Source organism: Nilaparvata lugens, chromosome 9 (assembly GCF_014356525.2).
Source record: "Nilaparvata lugens isolate BPH chromosome 9, ASM1435652v1, whole genome shotgun sequence".
Taxonomy (NCBI): Eukaryota; Metazoa; Arthropoda; class Insecta; order Hemiptera; family Delphacidae; genus Nilaparvata; species Nilaparvata lugens.
Window position 1 is genome coordinate 33,995,692 of NC_052512.1, and position 23,619 is coordinate 34,019,310.

General features: G+C 36.2%; 1 protein-coding gene across 2 annotated transcripts; it reads left to right on the forward strand.

The window, feature by feature from the left end:
* Positions 1 to 5,163: 5,163 nt before the first annotated feature.
* On the forward strand, positions 5,164 to 22,175 carry LOC111051404. Of its 2 annotated transcripts, none has more exons than XM_022337917.2 (4): positions 5,164 to 5,236; positions 5,746 to 5,926; positions 18,291 to 18,425; positions 22,035 to 22,175. In XM_022337917.2, exons 2-4 carry the CDS (start codon positions 5,836 to 5,838, stop codon positions 22,166 to 22,168), a joined length of 360 nt encoding a protein of 119 aa, XP_022193609.2. In that variant the 5' UTR covers positions 5,164 to 5,236; positions 5,746 to 5,835; the 3' UTR covers positions 22,169 to 22,175. The 2 variants fall into 2 exon arrangements, with proteins under 2 accessions (XP_022193609.2, XP_039291722.1); XM_039435788.1 differs by having other exon boundaries at positions 22,038 to 22,175.
* The last annotated feature ends 1,444 nt before the right edge of the window (positions 22,176 to 23,619 follow it).

Here is a 23,619-nt window from a genome sequence, read left to right on the forward strand (position 1 = left end):
TAATGGATACAGTCCAGGTCTTGCAGCTCTGCCTATCGGCGGAGGGGCACAAGGCTTCAATACTACCTGTTCAAAAACATCGAACATTATTGACAATGTATCTTTCCATAAGAAACAGATGCTCTTTTGTATCTTCTCAAACGCAACGTGTTGCATCCGGAAAGATACATAAGGAGCTTCAATGTATCTCTCCAAAAGTGAGAAGCTGTTTTGTATCTTCTCATAAGCAATTTGTTGCATCTGAAAAGATAAACAATGAGCTTCAATGTATCTTCCCACAAGCAGCAGATGCCAGATGCTCTTTTGTATCTTCTCAAAAGCAACGTGTTGCATCGGAAAAGACACACGAAAAGCTCCAATGTATCTCTCCATAAGTAAGAAGCTGTCTTGTATCTTCTCAAAAGCAATTTATTGCATCTGAAAAGTTACACAATGAGCTTTGATGTATCTTTTCATAAGCAATAGATGCTAGAAACTCTTTTGTATCTTCTCAAAAGCAACGTGTTGCATCCGAGAAGATACACTCGTCCTTTTAGCACAACACAGCCTACCAGCTGAGATTCGTTCAATACGCTCTTTCCATTGTTGATGATACGTTGCAATTCTCTCATTCATGGAGAATCTTTGTGTGTGGGGTGCTTCCTCCATGGAAGCTCTGTAGGGAGATTCCCCTAACTGGGGATCTAGGGTCTCTGACTCCTGATGTTTTTGCAAAGCCGTGAATATTACCCCTCGAAACTTGCTCCTGGAAGCTTTAATCTTGCTTATGAGAAGATAATTGAAGCTTCTTGTGTATCTTTTCGGATACAACACTTTGGATTTGAGAAGATATAGAAGAGCATATTTGTAGCTTATGGAAAGATACATTAAAGCTCCTTGTGTATCTTTTCCCGTGCAACACGTTGCTTTTGAGAAGATACGAAAGAGCATCTGTTGCTTATGGAAAAAAATTAAAGTTCCTTGTGTATCCTTTTCCTTTGGAAAGTGCATGGACGCGTAAAGGGGAGAACTAAACTGATACAAGTTTACGCACCAACTTCAGCGTCATCAGACGAGGAAATTGAAGACTTCTATGGAGAACTGGAAGAAGCTCTCGAGAATGATCCATGCAAATTCAATATCATTATGGGAGATATGAATGCAAAAATTGGTAAGAAAAGAGGCGAAAGATGTGTGGGGAGGTATGGATACGGTGAAAGGAACGAGCGAGGCGGACGACTAGTCGAATTTGTAGAAGGTAAAAACATGTATTTGATGAACTCATTCTTCCTGAAACATGAGACAAGAAGATGGACTTGGCTGAGCCCCGATGGAGAGACCAGAAACGAAATCGACTACTTCGCCGTAGACAAGAAATGTATTGTTCAAGATAGGAAACGTAAGAGAAAACGAGAAAAGAAAGGTTCCAAGAGAGATTGTTAAGCTATTGGAGAAGAGAAGAAAGCTTAAAAGACTTGGCAGAGACAAAATAGAATTCATTGAAATTTCAAAACTCATCAGAAAGAAATGGAATGAATGGATAACTGAAAGAAAAACAAAGAAGTTAGAAGAGACCTTGAAATTTGGAAATAGCATTAAAGAGTTCAACAGAAAACAACTACTTGGAAAGAACACAATGATTTGTATGAAAGATGAGAGAGGAAATGAAGTGAGAGAAATAGAAGGTATACTCGAGATAATTTTCGATTTCTATGAGAATCTGTATAAGAAATATGAACCAGAAGAATGTAACTTAGAACAAGAAATTGGAGAACATGAATGTACAAATGAAGAATGTCCACCGATATTGAAGAGTGAGGTAAAGCGCGCAATCGAGCATCTCAAGGAGGGGAAAGCAACAGGCCCTGATAGAATATCAAACGAGAAGTTGAAAGCAGGTGGCGAAAGTGTTATTGAAATGATAACAAAAATATTCAATTTATGCCTTATGAGTGGAAAGATTCCTGAAATATGGCTCAAAGCTAACTTGATATTACTCTTCAAGAAAGTTAATAGGAAGGAAATCAAGAATTACCGACCAATAAGTCTCGTGTCAAATATTTACAAGATATTTATAGCAGTAATTTCCTACAGGATAGATGGATATTTGACGGCAGCAACTTCAATCAACCAGACCGGATTCAAGAAAAACTTCTCTACGCTGGATAACATCCTAGTCTTACAGGAACTGATAAGGAAATCTAATGAATACAAATTTCCACTAGTGCTGCTATTCATTGATTTCGAGAAAGCATTCGATAAAATCAACACTTCTTCCGTATTACGAACGCTTGAAGACTTGGGAATTGACAATAAATACCTGGAATTATTCAGATTAATTTACAGAAACATGAAAATTGAATTCAAATCGAGAGGAAAAGGTAGAGTGGTTAAAGTAAATAGAGGCTTAAGACAGGGAGATATACCATCAGCGAAAATATTTAATGCAGTTCTGGAAAAATCTCTAGATGAATTACAATGGCAGGAAAAAGGAATCAACATCAATGGGGCGAAATTGAATACATTGACGCCTACTTCAAACATGTATTCCACCAGCAATTCTATACGGCTGCGAAACGTGGACTCTCAATGGGAAAATAATCAAGAAACTTAGAACAAGTGTGAGATCGATGGAAAGAATAATGATAGGAGTGAAAAGAATAGATAGGAAAACCAAAATATGGATCAGAAATGAAACAAGAATTGAAGATGTAGGTAGAATGATAATGGAGAGAAAATGGAATTGGGCAGGCCATATCGCAAGGACAACGGATTGAAATGGACTAAAACAATAATCGACTGGCACTTACGCACGCTGAGCAGAAGCCGAGGAAGGCCTCCGTACCGATGGGACGAAGAATTCAGGAGAGTATGCGGCGGAGCGACGTGGCAGAGAGTAGCATGAGAAAGGACGGAATGGGAGAGAATGAAAAACGTATTCAAACAAGTCTGGCTCTACAAGGATTGAAATGAAGAAGATGAAAGAAATCTTTACTAAACGCACTCGTACAACACTTTATCCTTCTATGGAAAAAGGATAATTTTATTATACCCCAGCATCTGCTGATTATTGCCTTTTGAATTGTATATAGCTTTTGATTTTGAAATTTTTTGTAATTGTTTAAGAAAGCAATAAACGGGTTATTTATTTATTTATTTGTGTATCTTTTCCGATGCAACACGTAGCTTTTGACAAGATACAAAAGAGCATCTGTTGCTTACGAAAAAAATTAAAGTTCCTTGTGTATCTTCTCGGATACAATACGTTGCTTTTGAGAAGATACAAGAACGTATCTCATCTGTTGCTTATGAAAAAAAAACACTAAAGCTCCTTGTGTATCTTTCAGGATGAAAAACGTTGCTTTTGAGAAGATACAAAAAAGCATCTGTAGCTTATGGAAATATTCATTATAGCATCTGTGGCTTATGGAAAGATATATTGAAGCTCCTCCTGTATCTTATCGGATGCAACACGTTGCTTTTGAGAAGATACAAAAAAGCATCTGTTGCTTATGGAAATAAATAATTATCTTGTCATATTCAGAAGCCAGCTAACTGTGAATCTGAAAAGCTGCCTATAGAATTGTCTGGTTCTCAGTTCTCAATTCTCTTGTCAACCTCATCATTTACTCAACTTGAAACAAGTGTGACATGGAACCCTAGGTCTGGGAAAAGCAATATACGTTCATCACGTGTGTAATTACAAATATTGTAAAACTTAGTGGGATATATATTTGGAAAATATATTTGGAAAACTGAGTGGGATAGATACGTACTTGGCAGGAAATTGAAGATTTAACAACCTTCTGGAAGGAAATGTAGCAATTTCATGTGGAGAGAAATATGTTGAAACTGGGAAATACGAGAAGAAACAATCAGCTATTTTTTTCTCTATTCCCAATGTTGTCGAGGGAGTTCTCAGAAATTGTGCAATTATTTTTATCATAACACACACTCAACTCCTCTCATACTTACTACCTAACATTCAGTTACTCTTCGTCCACGGTTTTCTTCTTCTTTTTCTCTACTACTTCTTCTCCACTTCCTCATCAACCTCCTTCTTCTCCTCCTCCTCCTCCTCCTTCTCCTCCTCCTCCTACTACTACTCCTCCTCCTCCTCCTCCTCCTCCTCCTCCTCCTCCTCCTCCTCTTCCTCCTCCTCCACCATATCCTCTTCTTCTTCTTTTTCATCTTCTCATCCCCCTCCACCTTCTTCTTCCTCCTCATCCTCCTCCTCCTCCTCCTCCTCCTCCTCCTTCTTTCTCCCCCTCCTCGTACCCATCCTTCATCTTACTCTTTTCCTCCTCCTATTTTCCCTTCTTCCTCATTACCTTTCTCTTCTCCTTCTTCTTCTTGTTCTTCTTCTTCCTCTTTTTCTTCTTCTTCTTCTTCTTCTTCTTCTTCTCCTCCTACTCCTGCTCCTTCTTCTACTTCTCCTTTCCCTTCTTCTCCTTATCCTCCTCCTCTTCATTTTCCTCCTACTTCCTCCTATCTTCCTCCTCCTCATTCACCTCCTCCCACCATCACCTCCTCCTCCTCCTCCTCCTCCTCTTCATCCTTCTCCTACTTCCTCCTATCTTCCTCCTCCTCATTCACTTCCTCTCACCACCTCCTCCTCCTCCTCATCCTCCTCCTCCTCCTTCTCTTCCTCCTTCTCCTACTTCCTCCTATCTACCTCCTCCTCATTCACCTCCTCCCACCACCTCCTCCTCCCCTCCTTCATCTTACTCTTTTCCTCCTCCTCTTTTCTCTTCTTCATCATCACCTTTCTCTTCTCCTTCTTCTTCTTCTTCTTCTTCTCCTTCTTCTTCTTCTTCTTCTTCTTCTTCTTCTTCTTCTTCTCCTTTTCCTTCTTCTTCTTCTTCTCCTTTTCCTTCTTCTTCTTCTTCTTCTTCCTTTTCTTCTTCCCCTCCTCCTTCTCATCTATGTTTTTCTTCTTCTTCTGCCTTTTTTTCTGGAATCGCCTCAATTCCCATAAGACATTACATTATTTCATTTCTCATATTTCAACGTTGCTCATTGGTTGCTCCTTGTTCTCTTTCTAAATGTCTCTCTTACCTCTCTCCACATTTCGCTCTTTGTTCAGCATTCGTCGTCTCTGATTACAACCAACGCAAAATAAGAGTGGAATGTCGTAACGATATAAAAGAGAAGTTATTTTGTAATCACCTGCTAGTGTTCTGTGAGGTTCCAAGCTAACCGTATCGTAGCCAAGTTTCAACGCTCCGAAAATTTAGGTCTTCTATCCATTGATCTAGTTAGTAATCATCACAGAAATATTCCAATCAATTTCCAAAATTAATCTCGAAACAAATCTTACAATCTTTATCTTTAATTTAACAATTATTAATCTTACAATTTCTCAAGTTTAAATCTCACAATATTATTTCCCTCCTCTAGCTCTGTAGACTACCTTGCAAACACAATAATTATTCACAATATAATATATTTTCACATTCTACAAGCAGGTAACCTGTGCTTCACAAGGGTCTATTTAGAAACTTGACAAACTGAAAACTTGACCTACTGAAATAGTTGAGAATTCTACAGTATTATTATAATACCTTGTAACCCGTGCTCCGCAAGGATCTAATTAGAAACTTGACAAACTGAAAACTTGACCTGAATTTAAAATAGGCATAGAACAATTCTCAAATTGGGAATCTATATACAAGTTAATCAGTCCAGTAGTTCAGACTTAATTCGTGATTTGTGAATTTCCTGTACATGCATAAGCCAGTTTTTTCCTTTATTTTATTATTATAGATTAAATTATGGAGCAGTGATTGATATCTGGTTCAATCTGAAGATTCAATCACGTCTTGAAATTGAGAGGAGTTGCTTGGTAGCTGAAAGATGTCTGGGATGATGCATCAAAATGTGATCAGTGTAACATTATATTTCCTGTTTGTACTTTCGTGCCTACAGATGACTTCGGTTCTATCAGGTGAGTAGTTGGGATTGAACCAACCTCAAGTTTTCAAATTATAACAGTGGGAAAATGCAAGTATATTGGTAATGTCTCTCTGATGATAGGCTTTCAGATATTGAATATCGGGGCACCGAGCTTCGCTCGTAATTTATTTATTGACTTTTGATAAACCGAACACAATTCTTTAAAATGATTGGGGAAGTACTGAAAGGCACATCCCAAAACTGTTTCTTTCCCGAATTTTGATTCATACATTATAAATAGTCCAGAAAGATAGATAGGAAAGAAAATTGTCTAGTTGTCTGTTACTTCCTTTCCATAAGCAAATAATATCATCAACATATCGAAACCAGTAAACAATTTTATCTTTGAAATGACTATTTTCAATAATTCTACTTTCCAACTTATCCATAAATAATTCAGCTAGGAGTGGTGAGAGGGGTGACCCCATTGCCAACCCCTCCCTTTGTTCAAAAAATCTATTGTTAAATTTAAAATAATTATGCTGAGTGCATAACTTCATCAATCCTATCAGTTCTTCTCTGAGTGTATGATCATTTATAGAGGCTTCCATTATTTCCTCAGCTCTTCCAAGACTTTTTCCCACCGGAATGTTAGTGAATAAATTAGCAACATCAAATGACACAAGTTTATAAGATGATAGAACAGGAATATGCTTTATATTGTTGACCAACTCCAATGAGTTTTTAATACTAAACTTTTGTTGAAAACTTGTTAATGACCGAAAGGTGCTATTCCCTCTCACCACTCCTAGCTGAATTATTTATGGATAAGTTGGAAAGTAGAATTATTGAAAATAGTCATCTCAAAGATAAAATTGTTTACTGGTTTCGATATGTTGATGATATTATTTGCTTATGGAAAGGAAGTAACAGACAACTAGACAATTTTCTTTCCTATCTGAATGGATAACATCAGAGTATATGTATTGAATTTTCTAGATTTAAGAATAGATCATAGCACTGGTTTTCACAAGTTTTCTTAGACAAATTTCAATCAATTCTAGCTTTGTAGGGTCAAACTGTGAGGAGAAGACTTGGATAACAATCCCATATTTAGGCCTTGTATCTGATAAGATAGGTAGGGAATTGAAGAGGAATGGATTTTATGTTGCTTTCAAGACAAAACCGATTTTAAATAGTCTATTTAGCTGGAGTAAAGACAAAATTGATATATGGGATAAAAGTGGTGTGTACAAACTTAAATGTGATGATTGTAATGCTTGTTATGTGGGTCAGACTGGGAGAAGTTTCAAAAGTAGAATTAAAGAACACATCAGAGATTGGAATAAACAAATTGGGGAATCTAACTTTGCAGAACATTAATTGATAACAAATAATCACAAGTTCACAGTTAAGGAGAATGTTGAGTTTCTGCATGTTAATAACAAAGGCAGATCTTTAAATATTCTAGAGGCTTTAGAAATAACAAGAGTAATTAAGAAAAATGCCCAGTATAGTTTAAATGACCATTCAACCAATACAACACTTCGAATTTAGTTTTATCATAAAATTGTAAGCATACATTAGTCAATAGTTTTACCATTTACATATTTGTTTTATTATCTTTCACACTTGTTTTCTTGGTTCTTATTTTGTACTAAAAGTAAATTTTATTATCATGGCGATTCTGTTGCTTAAGCCGCCATTTTGTCACACCGTTGAGGTGGAGGAGACTGTCTAGCTAGGTCAATGGCAGGCGTTCATGCCCTCGACCAATAGCAGTACTCGCCTACAAGTATAAATTCTGCTGCTCTTGTATTTAGTTTTAGTTTATCAGAGATTAACAATGGTGTAATAACCGAAACCGGTCTTTCTAATTATCAATAAATCAGTGGTTTTTCGACAATTTCTTAGTCTTTTTCATTCAATATGAATAATTACCACAATATCAACTTCTCAACTACACAAAAAGACTCACTAATCACTTTTCAAATAATGATCAAAATATAATTTGAAAATTATGATTAAAGATTATGTTAATCGAATCGAATAGAAATTGTCTAGCTAGATAAAATTTCTCGCTGATTGATTATGATTATACAGCTGGAAATAATTCTGCCTCTCTCCTACACAGGCACACGCATCCTCTGTTATCGAGAGACGACGAAATTATCATCTGTTTTCAAAGTATGAATCATCCTATTAATGTCGTTCAGCGAGTTTTCCAAAGAATGAGACCTAGTGCAATCGAATCTTTATATAATAAACCTACTATGCTCCAAATTTCGTGAAAATCGTTAGAGCCGTTTTCGAGATCCGTTAAACATAAATAGCCTGATATAAAAATAGCCAGATATGAGAATAACCAGATATAAAAATAACCAGATATAGAAATAATCAGATATATAAATACAGTAATTGCTCGCTTGATATAATAGGATTACTAGCAGGTAACTCATGCTTCGCAGGGTCTATTTTGAAACTTGACAAACTGGAATCTTGAAGAGTTTGAATCAGGCCTAGAACCATCCTCGGTTAATTATGAAACTATATGCAAAATTCCAAGTTAATCAGTCCAGTAGTTTAGACGTGACGATGCGTCAAACATAATTACCCTATCCCGTACGTGTATGAGCCAATTCTTTCCTTTATCATAGTATAGATAAGTTCTCCAACTTCGTGCTAACCCAATAAAGTGACAGAGCTCAAAATCTCGTTTGGAAAACGTCTTCAACTTAATGCTAACCTGATAAAATTGGACTGGTTATTAATTTAGTTACCAATTTTTAACCATGTGTTTCGAAGAGGTAGTCTCTCTAGATATAGTTCTATGATTATAAATAAATAATAAATAAATAAATTCATCAACTCTTCCAATTTATACATTACACATAATCAGAAATTATGGATAGTAGAGTAGTTATATCACAACAACAATAATATTGCAAATTTAAAAAAATAAAGATAATAAAATCACACGTTGTACAAATAAATCACAATAACTCATTTACATCAATAGAAGAATAAATAATTTCAAGTATCCCGAGGTCTAGAATTCCTGTTTGGGGAACCATCATATTTTTAATTAAGAGAAAATTAGCAATGAATTATTCTGCCGAGTCGGATCTTGCATAATATGATGACAGGGTGAGGAATTTTGGTTTGGATAAGGGGTATTCACAATGTTGTTTTAGCCGGCTAAAGTGCTATTCGATAACTCTGGATTGTGAACGCCCCATCTAAAACCATCTGCTATTAGCTAACTGCAGTAGCGATCCAAGCGGATAATTTGTGTAACTTAAAGTTAGTTTGAAAATGTAAGATTATAAACATATGGCTGCCGTTTCAACAGAGATAGCTAGAGTTAGCGGACTCAAACCTGCGCTATCTGATACCTCGATCGTCTGTTAATTTTTTCTAACGTACCACTATAGCATTGAGTTAACACAGACTTAGCAAATAGCTGGAGATAGCAAATGGCTTGACTTAGCCAGCTAACTCCAACATAACTCCAGCTAACATTTTGAATACCCCTATAATACCGGTATATTTTAATCCACTTTCCCTCATTTGAAAATAATAACAAAAAATCAATGCACATTCCAAGCAATTAGCAGACTCACTCAACATCTATATATATAAAAGCGAAATGGCACTCACTCACTGACTGACTGACTGACTCACTCACTCACTCACTCATTCACTCACTCACTCACTCACTCGCATAACTAAAAATCTACCAGACCAAAAACGTTCAAATTTGGTAGGTATGTTCAGTTGACCCTTTAGAGGCGCACTAAGAAATCTTTTGGCAATATTTTAACTCTAAGGGTTGTTTTTAAGGGTTTAAAGTTCGTCTTTTAGCATGTATATTCTTCTTCTCCCAATCTCTTAATTATAATTGAAATTTCCATATCATATGTTACTATAGAACTATAATCTAGATAGAGTACCTCTTCGAAACAGTTGTTAACTGGCAACTAAATTAATAATTTTGTCAGGTTGGCATTAAGTTGAGTTGACTTTCTTAGGTTGGCACCAAGTTGAAGATTTAAATACATTTATCGAGGAAAAATTGATTGGGCACTGCTACTCCAATCCTGGGAATATTATATTACTAGCCGTCAGGCTCGCTTCGCTCGCCATATCCGTTTAGCCAGACGTTTAGTCTGGACCCCCGACTGGATTTTCCTAACATGATAAAAATGCAGGCGAGCGAAGCGAGCCTGCTAATCTCATTCTTGGACAATCCAGTCGGGGGTCCAGGGGGCGGAGCCCCCTAGCTAGACGGATATGGTGAGCGAAGCGAGCCTGACGGCTAGTATTGTATATATTCATGTCCCATGAATGGAATTTGAACATGAATTTTTGGACAAATCTAGAAGGAAAATGGGGCTTTGAGGTGTTCGAGATTGATATTTTTAGAATCTATGTGCAAAATTTGGAGATCTAAATCATTCCCGTTTTCCACGTATGCAATCCACAAGTTGACATGTTTTGATGCGAACAAACGAACACACGAACAAACACAACCCTAATCTCTCTTAATAAACTATTAGAATCTTATCTACAGAGTTGTATCCAGACAGTAAATGTGAACTCAGATCTTTCCAAGCCAATTACTCTACCACATGGCGTTCCTCAGGGGTCCATTCATGGGCTTCTCCTTTATCTGGTTATGATGAAAGATATTGGGTTTAGTATTCCATCCAAGGTGGTTTGCTATGCTGATGATTAGTTACTCTGATAATCAATTAGTTAGATCATTAGTTACTGCTGATTTGGATCTCAGTGCTTTTGAACAAAAGATGTCCAGATGTCAGGGCGAGGCAGAAGCCTGGTTTAGGGCAAACCGTCTATTTTTGAATACAACCAAGACCCAGACGATAATGCTGGGTTTGAGACAGATCAGTCAGAGTGCAAAAAGTGCAAAGCTTCTCGGCAATACAATAGATTTTAAACTCACATGAAAACCTCATATAGAAAGTCTCTGCTCCAAACTTAGTAGGGTTAATATCGGGGGACCGAGCTTTGCTCTAGAGTGTAAAAGCATAGGAAATTTCTAATGAAGAAAAAGTCTATAAAAATTATATCAGGTGCATGCGTATTATTTGGAGCATTGCAAGCCATTATTCATAAAAGAAAAAGTTATGAAAGTTTACAGTATATGGTAGCTTTCAAACTCCTACTTCAAGTAAAGAAGGATATAGGATCATAGATGCAGAGTGATATCCACAACAATAATACACGAAATGAGACAAAAATAGATGTACCGTACCTTACACATGACGGGAATAGTATATTTCGCACCTAGGGCCGAAAATGAGACTTTTCCGGTTCGAAATCGGTTTTCAAACCGATCAATCTTGAAAAGATTGAGAGCCGGAAAAATATTTTTGCCTGTGGTGCGAACGCTATTTTTCGCCACACAGAAAAATATACAATATTAATTATATATGAGAATAATTTCTCATTAATCACTTCTGAAAACAAAAGTGGAAGGTCATAGCACTAGTAAATCCGATGTAATCTGAATATCAGGAAATTGTCCAAGTATTTTTATTTTTTATTCTGATTTGTCTAAATAACCTAAAAGATTATGTCCAATTATGTGGGAGGTTGAGTTTATACTTTTTTATTCTCTCATATGACAATAAGATGATATTATTATAAATATTTTAATTATTGAATAATAAACACAAATAATAAAAAGTTTTTTGATCAGCTGTTTTAGCACACTTAAAATTTGGCCAATCTGAATGTCAACGTCAACAATGCTTGTTGTCATCGACTTGGGAAGTTTAGGTTAGAAGTTCTATCCTACTCTGAAAATCAAATTTGGATAGTTTATAATATATATCTCATCTGTATTTCATTCATCCAAATGAAATGATAGTATATTATTGCAGAATACTTTATTCAATTCTAGAAGCATAAACTGATTCCGTTTCTTAAATTATTTGTAAAAACGTTCAGCACCATGGATATTGCCCAAGTAGTTCCAAATTATTCACCATGTTTCGTGATAAACCAAGTACCATGAGGTTTGAGGTTCGATTCTATTATACTCTGAAAATTGAATTTGAATAGTTTATAATATTTTATTTGTATTTCATTCATCCAAATGAAATGATAGTATCTTATTGCAAAATACTTTATTCAATTCTAGAAGCATATAAACTGATTCCGTTTCATAAACTATTTTGTAAACACGTTCACATCAAATCAGAATCAGCTGACTTCAAGGTTATTTTACAGCCCTAGGGCCGTAAAAATTATACCCGCCTGGTCAGAAAACAATCATTTTCGGCCTCCATATGACGCACGTGAACCAGCTCATTACATCCAAGTAGGGCGAAAAAAATATTAACCAGTCTCAATCTTGTATCCTTGAAGCTTTTTAATATTCTGCCTGACTAAGCCAGAAACTTACCTGCCTAGTATTCCTTCAGCATTCCGACAAAGCCTTGAGAACCTTCTCTTTCAGTACACACTCTGATTTCCTCCATCTGCAAGTAGAAAATCATTTTTTGTAAACCATACGTAATAGTGAAAAATCTGGTGTGGCACACTCACACAACTTTCCTTGCCGTTAAGAAAATTGTTCAACTTATGCTAGTGTACTCGCACATCTCAAGTCTACTATTCAAAGATATGAGAGAGCTGGTGATAGGTCAATAACGCTGGAAACACACTATATCTGCTATCTCTTGTCACAAAGTGAATTTTTGTGACGGACGTAGAGCCGTCGACTAATGTATAATTTAGCGAATTTATTCTGTTTTAGAATAGGAATAGGATCGACTGCCGGATATATTTTGTTAGATTTGTAGTTGTGTATATGCATTATCACCATCGTCGCCAATCCCTATGAATCAGCAGCAGCCGTATCATCAAAACGATAAGCGGCTACCGAGTCGGGTTGGTATCGCTCTTCATGAAATTTCTGGAATAGAAATATTGTTTACCGGCCTGAATTAGTGTAGCAATTAGTATCATTGTCATCATTAGCTGCACCCTTAACATCAGGAGCAGCTGAGTCAAACCCTGTCACATGACCAGTGGCGTGATCGTCTTTTCAGACTCCCATTGGTCGGCAATCTTTTTTTCCCCCGGCCTCCTAATTTTCAGCGACCGGGGTGCTGCTTCAAGAAGACCTGGGAGAGAGGCAGTTGTTCGGTGAACGGGTTGGTGTACGGCTGCGTTCCGAGCGGCGCTCCTAATAGTGGTGTACTAGAGGTTCAATATTCTATTCTGTATTTTAGTGAATGGAATATTGTATGTCGAATTGCCGACTGTATTTGAAGATAGAACTTCCTGGGGGATTTTCTTTCTTGTCGGTTATTTTTCCTAAATTCGTATCACTGGGGGTGAACGAGTTATCCTTGGTTTTGAAACCTGTAAGGGATCTCAAGTTTGTGCTACAAATAGTTGAGTGGGAAATTTAGCTAGGCTCTTATAGCGGATTATTTTTTAGTACTTAATTTATAAGCCTCGACTCTGTCGCTTCACGACGTTTTTAATTATAATACGAGAAGTGGGAATCGGTTCGCTATTCTCATCAGTATCCACGTCGATTCAGGTAATTGTATGTCAGGACTGGTAGTCCGTATATTTTTTCTTCTCTGTAGTAAGGTGGCCTTTAGTTTAAAGAGTAATTTTTCTCCATTGAATTTTTATTCTTGTAGGGAAATCCCTGTCCTTTTTAAGAATAGTTTTTCTCAATTAATTTTTATTCTTGTGGGAAAATCCCTGTTCCTTTTGAGAAAAGTTTTCTCGATTAATTTTTATCCTTGTAGAGAGATTATTATCATTTATGGTAAATTTTCCTTGCTTAGTTTTCATATTATAGAGTGGCCCTGTATTTTAAATTCGCTTAGCAGTTTCTGACTTGCTGTAATTCCAAGTAGGAAAAGTCCAATCCTTCTCCTAGAGAACTCAGGTGCAGCTTGAGTTCGTCCTTATCGAAGTTTCTAGACTGCGACGTCCATTCTCTTTCTTTCTCTTCACTTTCCCTATTCTAAAATCCTTCTAGCTCTCAGGTACAGCTTGAGGACTTCCTCGCCGAAGTTTCTCTTTCTTTCTCTTAATTCTTCCTGTGTTAAAATCCTTCCTGATCTCAGTTCCAGATTCGAGATCGTCCTAGTCGCGGGTTTTCAGACCCGCGAATCCTTTCTGAAATTTTTAGAAACCTGTCTTCTTTGATAGCAAATATTATTTGCTAGTTTTCCCTAGGGAAAATTCACGAATTTTCCCGTGATCTCAGTTGCAAATTAGAGATCGATCTTGTGGTAGTCCTTGGACTGGCAATTACTTGGAAAAGTCTATTGAAATCTTTTCCTGAATTAGGAGTCTCTGACTCGATATTTTCCGTGTGGAAAATCCTGGGAAAAATCCTTTCCTACCCTGACAATGACAGACTGTTGTCTTCCCGAAGTTATTCTACAGACTGTGTCTGTGAAAAATCTTTTCTATCCTCTCATAATAGTCGACATACTGACTATTAATTTAAAAGCGTTTCGGACGATTGAGAGTGATTCCCATACCCTTAAGGGCAGTCACAGATTGGCCCTTAATAACCGGCGCGCAGTCATCAGATTAGCGCGGGAATCCTGTTTAGCAGTTTCAGAATTGCTGAAAATCCTTTCGCAGCTGCAGGCTCGCGATTTAGAAATCCTACACCTAAAACCTTATCCTCTAAACTTTAATTACCACATAATTGAAATTGATATACTGTATTTAGCTAGCAGGTCCAGCTTGCTGAGAGCTAGAGCGCAATTCTCAGATTGCGGATTATTGAGCAGATATTTATTTGCTGTAGAGAATAATAATCTTATTATTGATTCTCTGTTCCCTACACCCTGTACCGTATACCTCATACCCTGCACCCTATTCTCTATAGCTTACACCCTATACCGTGCCCTATTTAACTACATCTTAAATACTACTAATAACTCCATAGTCCCGTCATACCTTTATCCCATAGCTCTCACCTTAAACCCCATAGAAAAACCACATCCCGGGCTTGCAGGTACAGCTTGCTCGCCGTCAATTCGCAGTTGGTTCAGATTGCATACTACCTTTATAAATAGAATTATTGGTAGGGATCTGATAGTCAGATCCGTCTCCTTGTATAGGGTTATCTTAATCTCCCTTAACACCCACCCTGTATTCCAAAGGCCGAGGGCCGAATCGGCCAGTAACGCCACGGGTAAACACTCTTCCCCTGAAAGTAAAAATCTCGCGAAAGAAGCAGAGGGTAAAGAATCAGGATAGAGGGAGAAGTGTAGGTCCGGTATCTCCACCTGTCAGTACGGCTACTGACCCCGACCCATATCCGACTGTAGCTAGTCCGCGTTGTAGCAATACTTCACAATTATTAGGAAACCTAGAGGGTGGAATAGGAATCCTAATACTCTTCGTAGTGAATGATTTAATAGAATCAATAGCCAACAGTTTGCAATTTAATAATCACATTTCCTCCGATTTCACGCTTATTTTCAATTCTAGGTGGAAATGTTACTGGACATTAATTGCAGAGATTTTTATGCTCAATCTATTCCACTTGAAATTTTTTGTTTAAATTGTATATGAAGGCTGATAATTCAGAATCTAAAATAAAACTTTTCATAGATGGGGCAAAGCTCCTGAAATTTCACATATATATATATATATAGGACTTGTTGCACCTAGAATTATAAATAAGCTCGAAATTCGAGAAAATGTGATTATCCAATTGCAAACTGTTGGCAACTGTTGATTCTATTAAATGATTCACTATGGAGAGATAGCAGACCTCGTGTGTCTCCAGCGTTATTGCTCTGTCACCAGCTGGCTCAAATCTTTGAATAGTAGACTTGAGATGCGCGGGAACACTAGCGTCACGTGATCAATCTTCATAACGGCAAGGAAAGTTGTGTGAGTGCGCCACACCAGATTTTTATCTTTTCAACCGTGCTTGCTCAAAAGTGTAGAAGACCTTTATTCATCAGCGCTCCAAGGTGGTCTTATTTCATATAATATCACATGTTCAAAATGTTGAAAATTTAGAATTCGATAATTCCCCCCCCCTTCAAAAGTCCCAAATTTCAAGTTTCAGACTCATGAAATAATGTAGGAAACTTTTATTTTCCAGCTCTCCAAGGCGGTCTTATTTCATACATCACATGTTGACAATTTTTCATAATTCAATAATTCCTGCCCCCCCCCCCCACCAAGACCCACATTTCAACTTTCAGATTTCTATCTCTTTAACCGTGCATCCTAGCTCAAAAATGTGATGAACTTCCATTTATCAGCGTCCTCCATCGATCCTATTGCATTTATAGTCAGTAGTCATTTTAGTGAATGTAGCGAATTCTACTGTTCTCTGAACTACCAGTACGATAGCTGACAATGTATACTTCAGTGTACAAGTCGTCTTTACCGAAAAAGTGGGAATTCACTCCACCATAACCACTATCAACTCAGAAAGCGAATGTACAGTATAGTGCACAATTCAACCCAAGTATACAGGAGTAAGTGGAAGAAGAAGCCAGTTCTGGCGTGACAAAGGTCTACAAATACAGGTCATGACACTCGTGTTCCTTATGGAGCAGCCATTATGTGGGGTCTTTATGGCGGTACATTTGAAATTCCAATCTTCTCAAAACAAAATCATGCATTATGCTTTTTAAAAACATTATTCTGGTTCAGATAATAAGTAAATTCAGGTTTTCGATTTTTCAATAATGAAATTTCAATAACAAATGGTTCAATAATTCATTTTTTTATTAAAAAAAAATAGTTCTTATTCTTTCAACTATGATTCATAAGGAATTGGGACAAAACGCTAACCTCGAAAACAGTTTGAAAGTTCCCAATCAATTGAATCTAAAAATCAACAATTCAGTTCCTAGTTGGAATCTAAATATTATTATTCTGTCGGAAGAATTTATTTTACAATTCAAAACAAGCAATATTCCTTAAACAATATAACAAAATTTACACACATCATGCTGTTCAATCTTTAACTAGTAGTTCTATGAACAGTAGACCTCACGCAGTATTTTCATCCACAAGTGCCTGATTGAAACTATAGACCTCATGGAAATACAGCAATAGACTGGCTTCTCGACACATCTGTGTAATCACTTGTCAGCTGATTTATGATGAATAATTCTATGGTCTGATTTTTACTCTAATATTGGCGTATGAAGGAGGCTCCTTTTTCCTTTTATATTATCCTTGAAATACAAAATTTCCAAAAACCTTGTATATACGTCGACGCGCAATTAAAAAAGGAACATAGCAGTCAAATTTAATGAAAATCTATTACCGAGTTTCGCCTAGTGCAATCGAATACTTATATCATAAACCTACTATGTTCCAAATTTCGTGAAAATCGTTAGAGCCGTTCTCGAGGTCCGTTGAACATAAATAACCAGATATGTATAAATAACCACATATTAAAATACAGAAATTGCTCGCTTTGAATCATAGGATAACAGCTGATAAATTTGAAATTGGTGAACTAGAACCCCATAAAATGGTGATTTTGCAATGCATCACGGGTTTGTGTCATGACCTGTTTTATAAACCTTGGGCTTGACTAGAATTAGGATAAGTTAGTGCTATCTACTTTGTCGAATGATACACAAGAATATAGTGAGGTCCAAGTTATGATGGCAGTGGAGAAAGATAGGAGACAACGTTGCCAAACCTCTGTCTTGGCAATGCCTTCTATAGACGGTGGGTGATACAGGTTTATTGCTGTAATATCAACTGTTCATTTTTGTTTAGAATGAACAATTATATTTTATTAAGCAAGAAATTATATTTTGTAATAATTTCATAATTAAGATGAATATTCTATTGATTAATTATCAATATACATTGTTGAAAGAAGATCCGGCAACAGAGCAAAGCGAGAAAGAGATTGTGCTATCCGCTTTGATGAATTATAGACAAGTATAGCAATACCATTGCTAATCAAACACTGCCATTATAACGTGGACCTCACTATAGCAATAGAATATTTTGAACAATTTCAAAAACTCATTTTTGCACCTCGTTTTTCTAGTTCAAGGGCTTCGTCCTCTATTCTATTTAAAGGTAGACGCATACAGATCGTCATCGGACGGACGGCACGCATCGGATGATTAGATTTGATGCACTTCTTTCAACTGGAGTGCGCATACCTATCCGCATCTGTATAGGTATGCGCACTCCACTTGAAAACAATGCATCAAATCTTATCTTCTGATCCTTCCGATGCGTGCCGTCCGTCCGATTACGATCTGTGTGCGCCTACCTTTAGCGGGAAATTCATCATCAGAATTCTTGTCCATCAATGTTGTACCACTAGCTTGAAAAATTCTAAAAAAGTCATCAATTCTAGTATATTGTGAAAATAATTTGAGCTCTCATTTTTGCAGCACGTTATTCTGGTAGCAGGGATATGAATGTAAATCAAGGGAAGCGTAAGACTCAGCGATTACAGCCACTGATTCGCTTCAGAGGTGACACATACCATCACCCTGCTTCACATCCCGAGTTCAAATCAACACAAGGTATGAAATAGATCAAATCTAATTCAAAATCAAATCGAGTGAATTACTCACACAGCCGCCATCTTGTTTCTCCACTTACCAGTTTTTTACAGGAACAATGCCCTACAATATTAATAGGGAGTTTGGAAACATTCTGGATACTGTACCGTACATCATTTGCTCAAGTAATTTTCTGTTACCTCCACGGCCAAAAATATATACCTGAAGAAAGGCAGAACTAACTCAACACACCAAAAAACTTTTGTGTGTAGTTGAGGAGTTGATATTGTGGTAATTATTCATATTGATTGAAAAAGACTAAGAAATTGTCAATAAGCCACAGATTTATTGATACTTAGAAAGACCGGTTTCGGCTATTACACCATTGCCAATCTCTGATGAACTCCAGTTTATCAAATCTCAAAATCTCAGTTTATCAGAGATTGACAATGGTGTAATAACAGAAACCAGTCTTTCTAAGTATCAATCAACCTGTGGTTTTTTGACAATTTCTTAGTCTTTTTCATTCAACACAAGAAAACTATGGGAGTGACTATGCTAGTGTCAGCCACGCCCCAAGTTCAATGAGCAATCTCATTGGAGAATGACTCTTGCATGTGACATTCTCGCAAGCTGTTTCCTTCGTATTGTTGAGCTGTGGAGATAAAATGGCGTCTGATCATCACATTGACCAATCAGATAGCTCCTTGATTTTGGAGGCGTGGACTAGAATTTAGAGTAAAACAATATGCTCCACAATAAATTAGTAATAATACTATTATCTGTCAGTCTATGAGAGTTTCAATCACATTAATAAGCAACAGATTCCGTTTTGTATCTTCTCGAAAGCAACGTGTAGCATCCAAAAAGATACACAAGGAGCATCAATGTATCTATCCATAAGCCACAGACGTTATAATGAGTTTTTCCATAAGCAACAGATTCTTTTTTGTATCTTCTTATAACCAACGTGTTGCTACCGAAAAGATACACAAGAAGCTTTAATGTATCATTCCATGAGCAGCATCTGCCTTTTTGTATCTACGTCTTGCATCCGAAAAGATACACTGGGAGCTTTAATGTATCTTTCCATGAGCAACAGATGCTCTTTTGTATCTTCTTAAGAGCAAAGTGTTGCATCCGAGAAGATACACCGGGAGCTTTGATGTATCTTTCCATAAGCAACAGATGCTCTCCTGTATCTTCTTACAAGCAACGTCTTACATCTGAAAAGATACACTAAGAGGTTCAATGTATCTTTCCATAAGCAACAGCTGCTCTATTGTATCTTCTTAAAAGCAAAGTGTAGCATCAGAAAAGATACACAAGTAGGTCTGATGTATCTTTCCATATGCAACAGATACTCTCTTGTATCCTCTTAAAAGTGAATTGTTGCATCAAAAAAAGATACACAAGGAGTTTTAATGTATTTTTCCATAAGCAACAGATGCTCTTTTGTATCTTTTTAAAAGCGAAATGTTGCATCCAAAAAGATACACAAGGAGCTTTAATGTATCTCTCCATAAGCAACAGATGCTATTTTGTATCTCCTTAAAAGCAAAGTGTTGCGTCATAAAAGATAAACAATAAGTTTTAATGTATTTTTCCATAAGCAACAGTTGCTGTTTTGTATCTATTTGAAAGTAACATGTTGCATCCGAAAAGATACACAAGGAATTCCAATGTATTTTCCCATAAGCAACAGATGCTCTTTTGTATTCTCTCAAAAACAACGTGTTGCATCCGAAAAGATACACAAGGAGCTTGGAAGCTCCTCAATCAGCTGTGATTCATCAATCAATGTGATCACTTACATTGGGCATCATTTGATTGCAAATAGTTGTTAGAAATTTAATGAATTACTAATAACTGGGATGTTGATGAGTGGTTTACCAAAAATTATCATTATTTCGCTCAGACTTTTGAATCAAAATCTTTAATCTTTATTCTTTATTGATTCATTCAATAAGTACATGATAGAGAGAGAAAAATAAGGTAACCTTGTGCTATTCCTCTCCTAAATTTAGATAAGGTTACACATAGTCCAAAATAGGTTAAATCTTGTAGTTGTTCACTTCACTAAATTTCCAGTCTTTAGTCCTTAATTATCTTCACAAAGTAGATTTTTAAATGTTATGCTTCAAAACCAAATATAGACGAAATATTTCAAATTATTACCACATATGTTGATGTTGACTTTGTTAGGTTGGCACCAAGTTGAAGATTGAAATGCATTTATCCAGGACCTCCTAAATACCAATTTATCCAATTAGCCAAAATTAGCGTTTTCTCAGCTTTTCTGCGTTCCCTCACCTTTTTCAATAATTGATGGAAATATATTTAAAAAAATTCAGTACACAGGTTTAGCTGAGGTGGAAGAATTTTGTTCGCCAAAGATACGCCGATATAGTAAAAGGTGTTTTTCAAAATCAAATTGACATAATACGTTCAAATTCGGTACAGAGGTTCCGCTGAGGTCTACATGCAGGCGAGCGAAGCGAGCCCGCTGATCTCATTTTTTGACGATCCAGTCGGGGGTCCAGATAGACGGATATGGCGAGCGAAGCGAGCCTGACGGCTAGTAGATGTATAATATCACAAAACCTATCATCTTATATTTGCTAGCCCATTTTTCACGTAATTCATGTACCAGTTGATGAGCTATTTGGGTGTTGAAAATGTTTTATTAGGTACCCTTATTTCTCCAAAAATAACTCAAGTTTATTTAAGACTATTCATTTTCAATTCTAGAAGATGTTCTCATTCTCTCTCTCTCTAAAGGTGCGTTTACACCGGAGTTAATAACACGAGTTATTAACAAAAAGTTATTAACTTGACTGAATCGTCAAAAATTTCTCTTAACAAAAGTTAATAACTCGTGTTTTTAAACAGAAAGTTCCTTGTTATTAACAAGATCTTGTTACCAATATAATTGACTTCCATATGATTCCATTCAACGAGACTATTCATATCATATAACAGCCGGAATAAAAAGCAAAAAATTGTCTTCAATTTAACATAATGATCTTCATCTGATTTAATGTAAACAATTTATAGTACGTTTACACCAGAGTTGATAACAAAAGCTGCTAACATAGGTTAATAACATTTTCTTCTGGCTGCTAGTTTTGTTATCCACAAAAGTTAATAACTTTGTCACGTGTTTCGTCTGCAGCTGTAGTTATTGGGGAACAGCTGTAGATTAAGGTTAGGGATGCTGGGCGAGGAGATTGCGGGGAAAATAGAAAGATGTTATTAACAAAAGTTAATGCAATAAAAGACGCTTTTTTGTTATTAACATAACACATTTCCTTTGATCTTTACCGACTCTCGATGGATAACATAAATCTTTGTGATAACAAGGAATTTCCTGTTAGAAACACGAGTTATTAACTTTTGTTAAGAGACATTTTTGTCGATTCAGTCAAGTTAATAACATTTTGTTAATGAATCGTGTTATTAACTCCGGTGTAAACGCAGCTCAACATGATGTTAATGACTTTTGTAATAAACATCAGTTGATAACAGAGATGTTAAAAACTTGTGTTATCAACTCCAGTGTAAACTCAGCTTCATAGTTATATTTCTTTCTAAATAGTTTTATCTCTTATAATAATTAATCTGTTACAGAAGAAGAAGAAATAAGAACAGCAAGCGTGATCCTTCCTCTGGACGAGATCCTCTTACTTTTGAGGAAGATGAGAACTAATTCAATAGCCACTGACACCTATACCGTGAGATCAATATACTATGGAATAAAATAATAGGAATGATTCTAACCTGTAATTTCTCTCACTTGTTCCATTACAAACCATTCCATTCATTGGAGTAAGCATTTGTTGTGGAAATTATAATCCAAAGAGATAATAATACCTAAGGTCAATATTGAATGAATTATTACACCAAAGCTAATAACAACTAGTTAACTAGTAGTTCTGTGAAAAGTAGACCTCACGCAGTATTCTCATCCACAAGTACCTGATTGAAACCATAGACCTTATAGAAATACAGCTATAGACTCTCCACACATCTGTGTAATCACTTGTCAGCTAATTTATGATTGATAATTTGTCTATAGTCTGATTCTTACTCTAATATTGGCGTATGAAGAAGGCTCCTTTTTCCTTTTATATTATCCTTGAAATACAAAATTTCCAAAAACCTTGTATATACGTCGACGCGCAATTAAAAAAGGAACATACCTGTCAAATTTCATGAAAATCTATATTACCGCGTTTCCCCGTGAATGCGCATCATATAAGCATTTAAACATTTAAACATCAAGAGAAATTAATGCCAAACCATCGACTTGAATCTTAGACCTCACTTTGCTCGGTCAATTACTTAATTAACATTTTAATCCTTATAGATTCTATTAGATTGAACATATCTTATCATACACATGCTGAACATAATTATGTGTTTGTCAAGTTCCATTCAATCTAATAGAATCTATAAGGATTAAGTTATTGACATTTTGTTAATAACTTTGGTGTAAACCCAGCTTAAGGCTATAGCTATACGCACATCGAATTCAGTTCGTACGATATTTTTCCGTCCTCATAAGATTTCTATCACATTTAACGGAACTTGACAAACATATAATCTGTTTAAAGCTGGGTTTTCGTTTGTGCGTAAATGCCGTCGTCGACCACGACAGGATGAGGATCTCAGGTTGGGTAGATTTCAATTTGTCTAAATAACCTAAAAGATTATGTTCAATTATGTTTTAATGGGGGAGGTTGAGTTTGTAATCTCTTCAAATGGCAATATGTTGATATACCGGTATTGGAAATGTTTGATTCTTGAATAATTAACACAAATAATGAAAAGTTATTCGATCAGCTGTTTTAGCACACTTGAAATTTGTACAATATGAATGTCAACAATGCTTGTCGTCGTCGACTGCGGAAGTTTACGCACAAACGAAAATGCACCTTAATCTAATAGAATTTATAAGGACGGCATATATCGTACGAACAAAAATCGATGTGTGTGCACAGTGATCAAGTATTTTCCAAGCAAATGCTTAGATTTGAGTCAGCTGTATATTCTTATTTGTACAGCTCGAGCCAATGACTAATTGCTATTCACCAGATTTTTGTTTTGATCAATCAACCCAAAATTTCTACTCTTATTAATAAAGGTTGATTTCTGGTATATCTGATGTAGGCTAATCATATTAATTGTACATTCATAATTTATTTCAAATATT

Bases quoted from the DNA above. Each gene is read 5' to 3' on its own strand.
- LOC111051404 (XM_022337917.2), top strand. From the start codon at position 5,836: ATGTCTGGGATGATGCATCAAAATGTGATCAGTGTAACATTATATTTC. The intron at 5,927-18,290 runs GTGAGTAGTTGG...TCATTTTTGCAG, and splicing joins GATGACTTCGGTTCTATCAG to CACGTTATTCTGGTAGCAGG. The intron at 18,426-22,034 runs GTATGAAATAGA...AATCTGTTACAG, and splicing joins CGAGTTCAAATCAACACAAG to AAGAAGAAGAAATAAGAACA.